Source organism: Phaenicophaeus curvirostris, chromosome 3, assembly GCF_032191515.1.
Source record: "Phaenicophaeus curvirostris isolate KB17595 chromosome 3, BPBGC_Pcur_1.0, whole genome shotgun sequence".
NCBI classification, from domain to species: domain Eukaryota; kingdom Metazoa; phylum Chordata; class Aves; order Cuculiformes; family Cuculidae; genus Phaenicophaeus; species Phaenicophaeus curvirostris.
In genome coordinates this window covers 63,012,348-63,026,440 of record NC_091394.1, presented here as the reverse complement: position 1 = coordinate 63,026,440, position 14,093 = coordinate 63,012,348, and the positions used below count along the sequence as shown (strand labels likewise).

At 47.1% G+C, this 14,093-nt stretch overlaps 1 protein-coding gene across 1 annotated transcript; it reads right to left on the bottom strand.

Annotated features, from left to right (window-relative positions):
- Positions 1-4,644: 4,644 nt before the first annotated feature.
- Positions 4,645-5,924, bottom strand: RRS1 (ribosome biogenesis regulator 1 homolog). The gene has a single exon (XM_069854172.1). It carries the CDS (start codon positions 5,855-5,857, stop codon positions 4,772-4,774), a length of 1,086 nt encoding a protein of 361 aa, XP_069710273.1. The 5' UTR covers positions 5,858-5,924; the 3' UTR covers positions 4,645-4,771.
- Between the last annotated feature and the right edge of the window lie 8,169 nt (positions 5,925-14,093).

Here is a 14,093-nt window from a genome sequence, read left to right as displayed (position 1 = left end):
ACTCAATGCCTTCATCCAGGTCATTGATGAAGACATTGAACAGGGCTGGACCCAGCACTGAGCCCTGGGAAACCCCACTTGTCACTGGCCTCCAGCTGGATTTCACACCATTTCCCACCACTCTCTGGGCCCGGCCATCCAACCAGTTTTCCACCCAGGAGAGTGTGCGCCTGTCCAGGCCAGAGGCTGACAGTTTCCAAAGCAGAATGCTGTGAGAGACTGTGTGAAAGGCTTTACTGAAGTCCACGAAGACCACATCCACAGCCTTTTCCAGCAGCCGAGTCACTTTGTCATAGAAGGCAATCAGGTTAGTTTGGCAAGACCTGCCTTTTGTGAACCCATGTTGACTGGGCCTGATCACCTGGTTCTCTTGTATGTGCTTCATGATAGCACCCAAGATCACCTGTTCCATGACTTTCCCTGGCACTGAGGTCAGACTGACAGGCCTGTAGTTCCCTGGATCCTCCCTCCGACCCTTCTTGTTGATGGGCACAACATCAGCCAGCCTCCAGTCCAGTGGAACTTCCCCAGTCTTCCAGGACTGTTGGAAGATGATGGAAAGGGGTTTGGCCAGCATATCCGCCAGCTCCTTCAATACCCTTGGGTGAATCCCATCTGGCCCCATAGGATTGTGGCTGTCTAGTTGGTCTAGCAAGGCTCTGACCACCTCCTCTTGGATCATGGGAGCCTCATTTTGCTCCTCTGGCTCCTGGGTTTGTGCACAGAGGGAACGACTTTCTTTACAATTAAAGACTGAGGCAAAGAAGGCATTAAGTACCTCAGCCTTTTCCTCATCCCCTGTCACTGTTGTTCCTTCTGCGTCCAATAGGGACTGTATGGTCTCCCTAGTCCTCCTTTTATTATTTAGATATTTATAGAAAGATGTTTTGTTATCTTTCACAGACTTTGCCAATCTGATTTCTAGTTGAGCCTTACCCCTCCTGATTTTTTCTCTACACAATCTCACTTCCCTCCTGTAGTCCTCCCAAGAGGCCTGACCCCTCTTCCAGAGCCCATAAACATTTCTCTTCTTCTTGATATCACTCAAGATCTCTCTGTTCAACCAAGCTGGTTTTCTCCCCTGCTGGCTTTTTTTCTGGAACATGGGGATGGCTTTCTCCTGAGCTGCTAGGATTTCCTTTTTGAAGAGCTCCCAGCCCTCATGGGCTCCCTTGCCCTTAAGTACTGTCTCCCATGAGACTTTGCCAACCAGCCTTCTGAAGAGTTCAGAGTCTGCCCTCTGGAAATTTAATGCTACTGTCCTGCTAACCACCCTCTTCACTTCACCTAGAACAGAAAACCCTATCATCTCATGATCGCTTTGTCTTAGGTGTCCTCCTACTGCCACATCCCCCACAAGGCCTTCTCTGTTCACAAACAGCAGGTCCAGGAGGGCACCCTCCCTTGTTGGTTCATTCACCAGCTGTGCAAGGAAGTTGTCTTCCACGCACTCCAGGAGCCTCCTAGACTGCTTCCTTTCTGCTCTATTGTACTTCCAGCAGATATCAGGAAGATTGAAGTCTCCCACCAGAACAAGAGGCATTGATCTAGAGATTAACCCCAGCTGTTTATAGAAGAGCTCATCAGCTGCTTCTCCTTGGCTGGGTGGTCTGTAACAGACTCCCATCACAAAATGTACCTTCTGGTGGGCTGCTCTGATTTTAACCCACAGGCACTCAATCTCCTCATCGCCACAATCCAACTCAATGGTGTCCAAGTCCTCCCTTACAAAGAGGGCTACCCCACCTCCTCTCCTACCCTTCCTGTCCCGCCTGAAGAGTTTGTACCCCACCGTAGCTGTACTCCAGTTATGTGAGTCATCCCACCACTTTTCCATGATGGCAACAACATCATAGGCTCCTTGCCCTACTACAGCTTCCAGCTCTTCCTTCTTATTCCCCATGCTGTGTGCATTGGTGTAAATGCACTTCAGCTGAGCTGCCGAGCTTTCAGCCCTCTTAGAAGGAACAGAGTTCATTCCCAATTGCCTGGTAACTGGAGTAGCTAGCTCCAGAGTGCCCATATCTCCCTTAGCACCCCCAGGTGTGTTCTCCCTCACTTTTTGTATGGTGATGTACTGGTGGTCCTCACCAGCACACCCTCTCTGAATCACCAGTGCTCCACATCCAGTCTCGCTCCTGTCTAGCCTGGTCTCAACCCCCTTCGCCTTCACATCTAGTTTAAAGCTCGATTTATGAGCTTAGCTAGGTTTTTAGCAAGGGCTTTAGCCGCCCTAGGAGACACATGTGTCCCATGTCAAGCTCATGTCGAGCTTCCAATCAACCAGCACCCCCAAGTGCACCTCTGCAGGGCTGCTCTCAATCACATCATCCCCCATCATATACTGAAATCAGGGATTGCCCCGATCCAGGTGTGGGACCTTGCACTCAGCCTTGTTGAACCTCATGAGGTTCTCAGAGGCCCACTTCTCCAGCTTGTCCAGGTCCCTCTGGAACAGTTCCTGGAATAGATCATGGAACAGATCCTCCTAGAAACTGGAGCACATGGAAGTGATTAGTGGCAGCCAGTGTGGCTTTACCAGGGACTGTCTGACCAATCTAATGGCTTTCTACAATGGGGTAACCACAGTAGCGGACACAGGAAAACCAATGGATGTGATCTATCTGGACTTCTGTAAAGCATTTGACACTATCCCTCATAACATCCTTCTCTCTAAATTGGAGAGATATGGATTTGGACCTCATGAGATGCATCCCGGAGTCCTGAGGGAATTGGCTGATGTGGTTGCCAGGAGACTCTCCATGATATTTGAGAAGTCATGGTAATCAGGAGAAGTCCCTGGTGACTGGAAGAAGGGTAATGTTGTGCCCATTTTTAAAAAGGGTAGAAAAGATGACTCTGGGAACTACTGACCTGTCAGCCTCACCACTGTCCTTGGGAAGATCATGGAACATATTCTCCTAGAAACTGCGCTAAAGCACATGGAAGATGGGGAGGTGATTAATGGCAGCCAGCATGGCTTCACCAGGAACAAATCTTGTCTGACCAACCTAGTGGCTTTCTGTGATGGGGTAACCGCAGCAGCGGATACAGTTAAACCAACGTATGTGATCTATCTGGACTTCTGTAAAGCCTTTGACACGCCTCCCCCCCCCCCCCCCCCCAGCATCCTTCTCTCTGAATTGGAGAGATATGGATTTGATGGGTGGACTGTTCAGTGGATAAGAAACTGATTGGAGGGTCATATTCAGAGAGTAGTGGCTCAAAGTCCAGATGGAGATCCATGGCAAGTGGTGTCCCTCAGGGGTCCGTACTGAGACCAGTGCTGTTTAGTATTGTCATCAAGGATATCGACAGCGAGACTGAGTGCACCCTCAGCAAGTTTGCAGATGACACCAAGCTGAGTGGTGCAGTTGTGATACTGTAAAGACAGGATGTCATCCAGAGGGACCTGGACAGGCTGGAGAAGTGGGCCTGTATGAACCTCATGGGGTTCAAGGCCAAGTGCAACATCCTACACCTGACTCAGGGAAATCTGCAGTTTCAATAGAGGATGGGGAATGATGTGATTGAGAGCAGTCCTGCGGAGAAGGACTTTGGGGTGCTGATTAATGAGAAGGTTGACAATGTGCACTTGCAGCCCAGAAGGCCAACCATATCCTGGGCTGCATCAAAAGAAGTGTGGCCAGCAGGTCAAAGGAGGTGATTCTGCCCCTCTTCCTCTCTTGTGAGACCTCATCTGGAGTATTGTGTCCAGTTCTGGAATCCTCAACATAAGAAGGCTGGAGGATACCTGGATAAGGACACTGCCTTACAAAGAGGTTTGTCTTTTTCATTGTGCTCAGGCTTCCACCCTACTGAACAGCTACAGAATGAGACAACAGAACTGGTAGTCACCTAGCCTTTTCAAAAACTAATTTGCAGCAAGATATTACATTACCATTCCCTTGAGATTGCTGAAACTTATTTTCCTGCCCCAGGAACAGCACCAGTTCAGTAGCTAAGCCACACATTGGGACAAAAATTTTTTTTATGAGTATGGGAGACACTACAAAGTTCAAGAGGATAACAAGCAAAATCAGAAGTAATTTTCAACATCTGCTCTCAAGATGCTTAGTAAAGAAAACCACTGAAATTATTTCTATGAAATGATTGATTACTGTTAGTACAGGTGGAAAATTAGGTTTTAACTTGCTGTTCAATATAAACATTTTTCTGTTTAATTCAGTGGCTAGTCACCAGCTTTGGCTTATTTATTTAATCCACTGAAATCTCTAGGAAATCCGTACAATTTCTTGGGCCCTGCAGTGAAGTAAGTTTGCTTTCTTTTACAACTGAGCCCGAATACCACAGAGCCAGCAGAAGTTGATTTACAGAGCGAGAGCTCCACCACGAGGCCACTTGCTGAGAACAGAGAGCCTTTTGACTGAGCAGGCCGTTACCCCACCCTAACATTCCACCCAATCTCACCTACCTGAGCAAGGGACAGCTTTGCCCAGCCTCAGTTCTGTCTGGAAATGCTGCAGCCGCAGCCAGCCACGAAGCAACAACACTTGGCTGTCCCTGTGAAACCCCCAGCCTGCGGGGAAGCGGGACTCCTGACTCCCTCAATCCACCACCAGCTCCCCCTGGATGGAGAACACAGTCGTCCCCGACTGCCAGCCAAGAGACAAACGCAGGACATTTTGAAAAAGCTGGGGTGTATTTATTGACAAACGAGCGTGGGAACAGAGCACGGGGCAGGAGGCTGGCAGTGACAGTCCCTTCCCACGCCTCGGCGGGGAACCCCAGCCCGTGCCCACGCAGTCCCTCATGCCTTCTTCCTCTTGCCACCGCCCGTGCTGCTGCTCGGGGGTCGCTGCTGCTGCTGCCGCCGGGCTCCGCTCCTCTTGCCGCTGCGGCCAACTCGCTGCTGCCGGCGGCCGCGCTTCCCCCGCTGCGACTGCTTCTTCTTGCCCTTGGCGGCGGCCGCCTCGGCCTCTTCCTGGCGCAGCTGCTTGTTGACGGCACGGGTGATGTCAAGGACCGGCTTCTTGCTGCCCATGTCCCGCAGCATCTCCAGCTGCCGGCTGCGCTCGGCCGCCAGGTTGCCCAGGAGCGGCTCGAAGCGGCGCTTCCTTCCGCCGCTGCGGGACGGCGGCTCCGCCGGCTCCTTGGGCAGCCGGGGCTGGAAGCGGCCGAGCGAGGCGGTGGAAACGCGAGCGACACGGGCGACGCGGCCCAGCTCCTCGCGGCTCTGGTGGCCGGTGGGGTGCAGCGGCGCGGCGGGGACGGCCGAGCCGGCCCGGTGCGCCCTGGCCAGGTTGCGCAGGCGGTTCAGCTCGTTGCGGGCCACCCGCTCCCGCTTCTCCCGCCGCAGCCGGGCGAACTGGTCCTCCTCCGGATCGGCGCCCTCGGGCACCTCGGCCAGCCAGGCCCGGGCCGGGTCGCCTCCCGCTCGCCGGTACCCCCAACGCCGCCGCCACTCCTTGGCCTGCTCGTCCCACACCAGCGAGCTCTTCTTGCGCCGCCGGATGCCCTTCAGCCGCGCGAACTGCTCCCACCGGGTCGGCGGCCGCGGCCGCGGCGGCGGCTTCTCCCGCGGCAGGCGGAAGGCGGGCTCGGGCAGCAGGGCCACCAGCGGCCCCCCGGCCCCGCCGGCGCGCTCGGCCGGCAGCTCCCAGAGCCGCGACACCAGCAGCTGCGCGTTGTCGCGGGCCAGAGCCCGCAGCAGCGCCTCCCGCCGCGGCCCGGCCCCGCGCAGCCCCGCCGCCGGCGGCGGGTTGCGGTCCAGCGCCAGCAGGTTGCCCAGGTCGAACTCCAGCTCCAGCTCCTTCTCCACCGTGACGCTCCGCCGCTTCTCCGCCTCCTGCTCCTCGGCGGCGGCCAGCACCTCCTCCACTCGCACGGCCGCCATGGCGGCCCGCGCCGGGCCGGGACGCTCCTCGCACGTGGGGGCCGCTCCCGCCGGAAGCGCGACTCAAGGCCCTTCCGGTCCGGCGCGCCGGACGCCCGCCGCGATGCCTGCCGGGAGATGTAGTCCCGCGGCAGCGGCACGTTCCTTCTGCTTTCTCGCGGCGTTAGTCCTTCTCGGTGCCTCTGACGGGACGCCCTGGCCGACGGGCAGGCGCTTCTAACGGTGCCGATGGGTTCATAAAATCATAGAAAGGGTTGGGTTGGATGGGACATTAAAGATTGCCCAGTTCCAACCCCCCTGCCGTGGGGAGGGACATCCCACCAGACCAGGCTGCCCAAGGCCCATCCAACCTGTCCTTGATCCAGGAATGGGGCAGCCACAGCTCCCCTGGGCGACTTATGCCAGTGCCTCAACACTTCTATTTTGAAGAAATTCTTCCTAATGTCTACTCTAAATCTAGCCCCTACCAATTCAAAGCCCCCCCCCCCGTCACATCACTAAAAAACAACCTTTGTAAACAGTCCCTCCCCAGCTTTCCCGGGGCTCTTTCAGTACTGGAAGGTCGCTATAAGATCTCCCCAGAGCCGCCTTCTCTCCAGGCTGAACAAACTCAACTCTGTCCGCCTGTCCTCATAGCAGAGTTGCTCCTCCTTGTGGTGTCCTGTGGGTCCTTTCCAACAGCTCCATATTGGCCAAGAAGGCTTGTATCAGAAATGGTGTGACCAGCAGGTCCAGGGAGGTTATTCTCCCTCTGTACTCGGCACTGGTGAGACCGCTCCTTGAATCCTGTGTTCAGTCCTGGGCCCCTCACCACAAGAAGGATGTTGAGGCTCTAGAGTGTGTCCAGAGAAGACTGATGAAGCTGGTGAAGGGGCTGGAGAACAAGTCTTATGAGGAGCAGCTGAGGGAGCTGGGACTGTTTAGTCTGAGGAAGAGGAGGCTGAGGGGAGACTTTATTCCTGTCTATAACTACCTGAAAGGAAGTTGTAGAGAGGAGGATGCTGGCCTCTTCTCCCAAGTGACAGGGGACAGGACAAGGGGAATGGCCTCAAGCTGCACAAGAGGAGGTTCAGGCTGGACATTAGGAAAAAAATTTTGACAGAAAGGGTCGTCAGGCACTGGAACAGGCTGCCCAGGGAGGTGGTTGGGTCACTATCCCTGGAGGTATGTAATAGATGGGTATACGAGGTACTCAGGGACATGGTTTAGTGGCAGATAGGAATGATTGGACTCAATGGTCTAAGAGGTCTTTTCCAACCTAGTGATTCTATGATTCTATGATTCTATGATTCTATATTGGCTGGAGCTGCTTCAAACCTGTCTTTCCTCCACCCCAAATGGTACTGAGGTGGAAAATGGGTGGAAGGAACCTGCAGATGAGAGGAGGCACATGCCAAAAGCATGGTCAGAGGTGCAGAGAGACATGGCCACTGGCAAGTCAGCGGAGCCTCGTGGCCTCCCTTGCCTCTGCCTGCATAAGAGGCACGCCATGGCCTTCAACACTGAGCATGCTTGAGACTGAGAAATGGGAAAATACTTTTTACAAGGGTTTTGGGTTTTGTTTTAGTAGTGTATTGCTATGTCTGACTGTCATTGCTGTAGAGCAATGCCTGTAAGTGCTGTTCGCAGGACCAAAATTTGAGTATTGCAGCTCCACAGAGTGACACAAGTCTTGTGGGCAAGTCTGCCTGCAGAGAATTGGAGGGAGGAACATCATCTGGAAAGCAATATCACTGGGACATGTCTCAGCAGGCGTAATTGTCAGTGAGGGGATCGGGTGGTACTGCATGCACCCAGAGGTCAGCTGGGTCACAGATACCTCCATGCTATTTTTAAACAAATGAGCTATGGAAGAATCCTTTTATAGCTGTAGAGTGATTCATCTTGTCTAGCCATGACATTTTGAGCTGATGATCCTTGGTGCTCTAAAACCAAGCTCGTGAGGGCAGTTAACTGTAGCCAAGGAAAGCGGTGGGAGTTTTTATACTAGGTACAGTTTTCTGTGAAATTATGTCACATCTCTGCCTTTACATTATGTTGAGACTGATGGAAATGATTCCGAATTTAATGCCACAACAGTATTGTTAGAATGAAAATAAAATGCCAGCCTTGTAAAATGAAGACAAATAGCTGATTCTCAGAGTGTAATGCCTAGCATATCACAACTTATACTTTTTCAGCCTAACTATGATAAAGTCTTTTTCTGTTTTTTCAAGTCAGTAGTTCTGGGCATGACTTATACTACGGATCAGCAGAGTCCCCGTGCCTTTAAACCCAGGCCTGATGGCACAGACAGTTTTCCCGTTTACCACAAGATGGCATTGCGCCGGATAATATTTTGCTCCCCGTCTTGCACAACTCGTACTTCCACCTCGAACTACAGATAAAATTAACTTTAAAGACAGTTCTTTGAAGAGATGTGCGAGCACTATTTAGATCTAGGCATAAATTTATACTTTTGAACTGCAAGGTCCACTTTTTCAGCAATCTGGTCAATACCTTTACACTGATCCCTATGCTCTCCTTATGGAGCTAACTATTTGAGGTTTTTTTTTTTCTGGATTTCATTTCTGCAAAGCCCAGAAGCCTTCAGGTAAATGTCTGGGGTTGAGAGGACCTGATTTGTAATATCTGTTACACTTCCAAAGTTGCTTTAAGTGCTAACGATTACCGGGTATCAACGGAATGACAGAAGGACTGCATGCCATAAGTTGGTAATTTTGTTTTAACTGTTAGCATGAACCTGCTAAGGAAGGGAAAAAGAATCTTGAAGGTAAAAATTGCTTTCTGGCAACTGCTGTGTAGAATTGAATTCCAGCCTCTTTATGTGTTCCAGAAATTGTCATTTACTGTATGATCAGTCCCAGCACAGTAAATGGGACTATTCATTTATTCAATTGCTTCATTTGCGATAGTAGCCTAATAGGGGCACGCTTATGATTACTGGATTAGTGACAGGAAATTCTGTATTGGGTCTCAGATGAGTTCAAAGGTGATTTTTTTTTTTTAATGGCTTTTGTACTCCTTTTACTGTTATTTGTTGTGGGTTTCATTGCTTCCAGCAATGAACTGATCCTGTCTCTACATACATAATGAACAGTAACAATTATAATCAACAGAAGAAATCTGTAACTGCTTTCACATTGGGTTGTTTTTTTGTTCTGTTTATAAAAATCCCACTTTCAGAAAATTAGTGAGGTCTTTGAAATGTGTCACAAGTAGATATTACAACACCTTCTTAAGGTTATTTCAAATACCACAAAAGAATCATCTAAATAGAATAAACCAGAGAATCATTTAGAGAATAGTTTAGAGAATAATTCTTAAAAAATTCTTGCATCATTTTAATGATCCAAGCTACTAAAGAACATGGGAGAGACCCTGACCGAACTGAACTCTTGGATGGTTTTGCTGTAGGCCTCAGCAGAGTCAGTTTTAACTTATTGCAAGCTGAAATTTCATGGTCTTGGTATAGACCTCCTCCTGTTGTGCAGAAGAAATAAATATCTGCTTGGTTTACCAACAACACCAAACTCCTTTTCTTGTAAGCATGGGACATAACTGAAGAAGCAGCTACACTTGGCTGTGCTTTAAGTGTCGTCAGCACAATGGTGTCTGCTAGTGAAGCCTGGCCACAAAATCATTACTGCAGTAAATGGTAATGTTGTGTTATTCAGGCGGAACATATCTGAGTTTGTGATTTCACAGTGTGGTTGGGACAGTGGCAGTTGGAGGAATATTTGAATGGATTTGTAAACCAAATGATATTTGTAAATAATGTCATGGATATTTTGGGAAATTATCCCATTGTGAGAAGTGGCTTCTGAGATGCTTACCGTAGTAATCATAGCCACACTTGGAGCCTGTAGCTCCCAGTTTGGAGCTGAGAATTACAAGCAGGCACACAGCTTCCGCTAGGTGAATAGATACTGCTGAAAATTCAAGCTTTTGAAAAGATGAAAGGGTGAGATCAATGTTGAATTATAGAACTAGCTGTTGGGAAATAAATGTTTTTATTACTTCATGGTAGCTCCAGCTTTCTTAATAGACTTTCCCAGCATTTTTTTAAAAGGATAAATTCTTAGAAATGTTCATTCATTTCGATAATCTCTGGTTTTGCATTTCTAGTTTTAGAATCTCAGATACTGAATTTCTCAAACTGCCCCTGGCTGGATTTGTGAGTGCTCAGCCATAAGACTTGAAACTAGTAATCCTCAGCTTTGGGTACTTGCAATCCATAGACACTTAGACCAATTTCATCCTTTCTCTCTCTTTCCCTGAAGTTTTCTGTCTCTTCAGTGTGAACAATAGCAAATACATGTGACGATGTGTTTGTATGTCCTTAATTCCTTACTGTTTACTTACTTTCTTTACTGTGAGATGATCTGGCATAAATCAAATGCTGTTACAAAGTGCAGGCTTTCTTTGGGGTGAAGAAGGCTATAGGGTTTTGGATTGTTTGTTTGTTTTTTTAACCACAGTTGAGGTTTGCATGAAAACCATAAGATGGCAGAGTGTAATTCACAGAAATGCTTGTCCAAAAGTTAATAGAAAGCATAGCACAGGGTATATGTGATGCACCAAAAGACCTAAAGCATCAATGTGATAAACTGTTAGTTTTGTTGTTCTGTTGGAAAAGAATAAGGAATTACCCCACTTAACTTTTATTTTTGTGATTTCTGTTCACCTGGGCTACAGCTTTAAGTTTGTGTTTGATAGGAACAGTGCTAATATACGATATTAGTGTCTCACTGTTAGTGATACCATTAACTTAGATTTACACTTCAAACTTTTCACCAATTACCTCTGGATGGCAGTAGATGTAGTTACAAGATGATTCAACCAATTCATGAGCCTGCTGTGAAGATCATTATGAAGAATGCTTTTATCAGGAAAATCCAAAGTGCCTTTAATTTTGGCAAACAGTAGAAAGTGTCCTTAAAATAACCATGATACATCTAAATAATTTCTTTCCACTGACTTTGTTCAGCACACTTTGAAGTAAAAACATATGTTGTAGGATTTCTTCCTGTAAAGAAGAAGTTGTTTGCTCACTGGTGCTAAATTAAGTACAACACTTTGTGGAACAAATGCTGTTTCCCATTACATTTTTTTGCCCCTGTAGAATTTTTTTAATGTATTTAATGTATTTAATGTATTTAATGTATTTAATGTTATTTCCTGGGACATTTAAGTGCTTTTGCAGTCCAAATAATGAAGCATAGGCATGAAAATTTGGCTAAGCAAAGGCTCTTCCGTATTCACTCATCCATGTAATGTGAACAAACTGCAAGGAATAGAAAAATTGTTAAGACCTGAGCCACTATCTTTTATCAAATGCTAGGACTGACTTCAGCAGTATGGCAAAAATATGCCCAGTAGTGACAGTCTTTACTCTTCAAGAAAGAGTTAACTTACTGATTTCGGTTAATGGGTATTTCCTTCTCCTGTTTTCACCAATGTAAAATCTTACTGGAAATATGCTAAGGGACATGCCTAATTCTAAGCAAGTTCTATTGATGTTGATGATATTCTCTCTACTCATATGCTTAAAACCATTTCTGGTTGATTTGTAAATGAGCAGGATTAGATTTCCTGTCCAAAGACTTAATGTGATTTTAGCACAACGCCATATTTGTGAAAATCCATGAAGATGAAACTCAGGATGGTGTAGCTCAATTTCCCAAACTTAAGTCTGGGTAGCTGGGAATGCAGTTATAAGTGGGTACTAAGTGGAACCTGATTTTTGATTCAGAAGCCAGAACCTAGATAGCTGGCAAAGTATCAAGGAAATCTAGATGACTGCAGCCATTATGGCAAGTGATTGGTAGACCATAATCTCTTTTGATCAGTCAACTGGCTGTGACTGTGTGGTTTCACTGAACTGATTATGGGTAAACAAAAAATAGCTAAGCTAATTTGAGGCCTTCCGAAGTGATGATGCCTATCTTGCTATGCATTAGGGAATCAGGCTGAAAACAGATTGTGATGTGGTTTGCTTTTTTTATGAGCTTTACAGTGACCTGATTTCTTGGAGAAAGTTTTCTTGTAGCATGATCTTAATATTAGAAATACCAGCAATGGTGTGGCTTGATTTTGTTTGGTGGGGTTTTTTAGGAGAATTTAAAGAACAGAGTGATAACTTTATCACACAGTGATGGAAAGAACAGCAACGTAGTAACATGTTCTTTTTCCAGGGTCAGTCCTTCTTATCACCTGTCTAGAGCAGACCTACTTTTTGGCATAAGATTACTTCTACAAGTTTAGAAAAAAAAGCCATGGAACAGATTTCCTTCTTTTACATGAAATCTGTCACGCACAGAGATTTGCCCTGGTTTTAGTCTACCCTTTGTAACCAGAACAAAACTCGTTCCTTTATTCTTGGGTTAGGTTCACCTTTGGAAATATCTCTGATGTTGGGAATGAGATGGAATATATAAGCCTTCATCTATGACACAAAAGATGTGCCATAGTCACTCCTGATTTTTGACAGAAGGACACAAGGCAAATCAAATCAAACTTAAGGGTTCAATGCTGTGAATCTGTGTCTGCAGACAGTGACGGGGCAGCTCCCATATTCTAATGCCTTTGTGAGTCAGAAGCAATCCAACTTCAGGACTGGCCTTAGAAGAGGCTTCATGAGCCACATTTTCAGTAGAAAATCTCAGCCTTTTATGCACATGTAAAAATAATATGATTAAGCCTGTGCAGACGTAGGAGAAATTTGAATGTTCATTTTTGCCAAAGGAAAAAAACATGAGACCTGATCTCAAAGCAAAACAATGCAGTGCATTTAGGACCATGACTCTTCAGTGGCTTCCTGGGGAACCTTCAGCTTGGGGCTAGTCATATATTCGGGCATCATTTCATACATGCACCGCAACAATTTCATGCACCACAAACACCTAATTCTTCTCCCAGTGTTTGCTGGATGACATGGGGATGTGTGCTGAAATACTGCTTGTCATGATGTCTTCAAAGCCTTAGGACTTCTTGGCAGTCAGCAAGAAAGCGGGTCTCCAAGCCTGACTTGTAACCTTTTATCCTCCACATTTCCATTCATTAGCGAGGCTGTTCAGTCCTCAGTGTGTTTTCAGATTGTTTTGTTCTTAAAGCTACCTTGAACACCAGTGTGATGAAATACACATTGGAGATGGTGTGATGAGGAGTGGGGAATGTCATACATACAGGTTCTGCCACGAAGCAGCAAAGGCAGTTGTGTGTGCAACTGCCTCCCACAAGCTATTTGGATAATGTACACTGTAGGTGTCCAAGTAGAAGATACTAACAGCTGCACCTCAAATTCGATATTTCCATTACATTGGTGGCAGTCGGGTCAAGGTCTTACTAATACATTTTCAGCTGACAGTTACGAATGAAAGGGGAAAAAGCCTTGGTTTAGATCTTTTTGTACATAGGAATATGGTACTTTATAGGTTCAATGCGAGATATTAGAGAGGTTTTCAACCACATGTAATGACAGGTTACTCATGCACGACCACAATCATCTGTAAATTTGAATGAGTTTGTACCTAGGATGTATGTTGTGGTTCAGAGTAAATTAGACTAATTCTGTTAAACAAATATTTTTCATTTCAAATGTCATACAGCCTAAGGCTGTGACTCTACATCATTACCCAGTGACAACAGATTTGGTTAAAATAGTTTATGCACAGAAAAATAACTCCTAGAGATTAACACAGTAAATTCACAGGTTTTAGAACATGCTCACAAGGTGGTTGAATCACCATAGCCAAGGGGGGTAGCTTCTGGGATGGGATGGGAGTGTGAACGCGTGGCTAGGTGTTCAAGAGGGAACAGCAATCTCTCAAACTGGCTTGGTCCCTGAGGGAATTAGCCACAGATTGACTCAGAAGTGGGGATGGCTTCACTTGGAGGAGCAATTGTGGTTCATGCCTACAGTAGCTTACCAAGCCTCTTCTTGAAGAAGTCTGTTCCGTAAAGGTGGCATAACTGCTCCTGTGGCAGCAGAGATTTCCCGTATCTGCTCCTGTAGCAACAAAAGCTCTCAACGTGGTGTGTTAAGGGAAACTGACAGCAATTCGGGGTTACCTTATTGTGATGTACTATAAACTAAAGGAGTTACTACATAGATCACTCAGTCATTCCTGCAAAGGGTTTAGGATCATCTCAGAGGAGCTGGGGTAGGGATAACTGGGAGCAGGAATGATGTTGGGCCACCACAAGGTGACTTCCCCGCTGCTGCTGAAAAAGA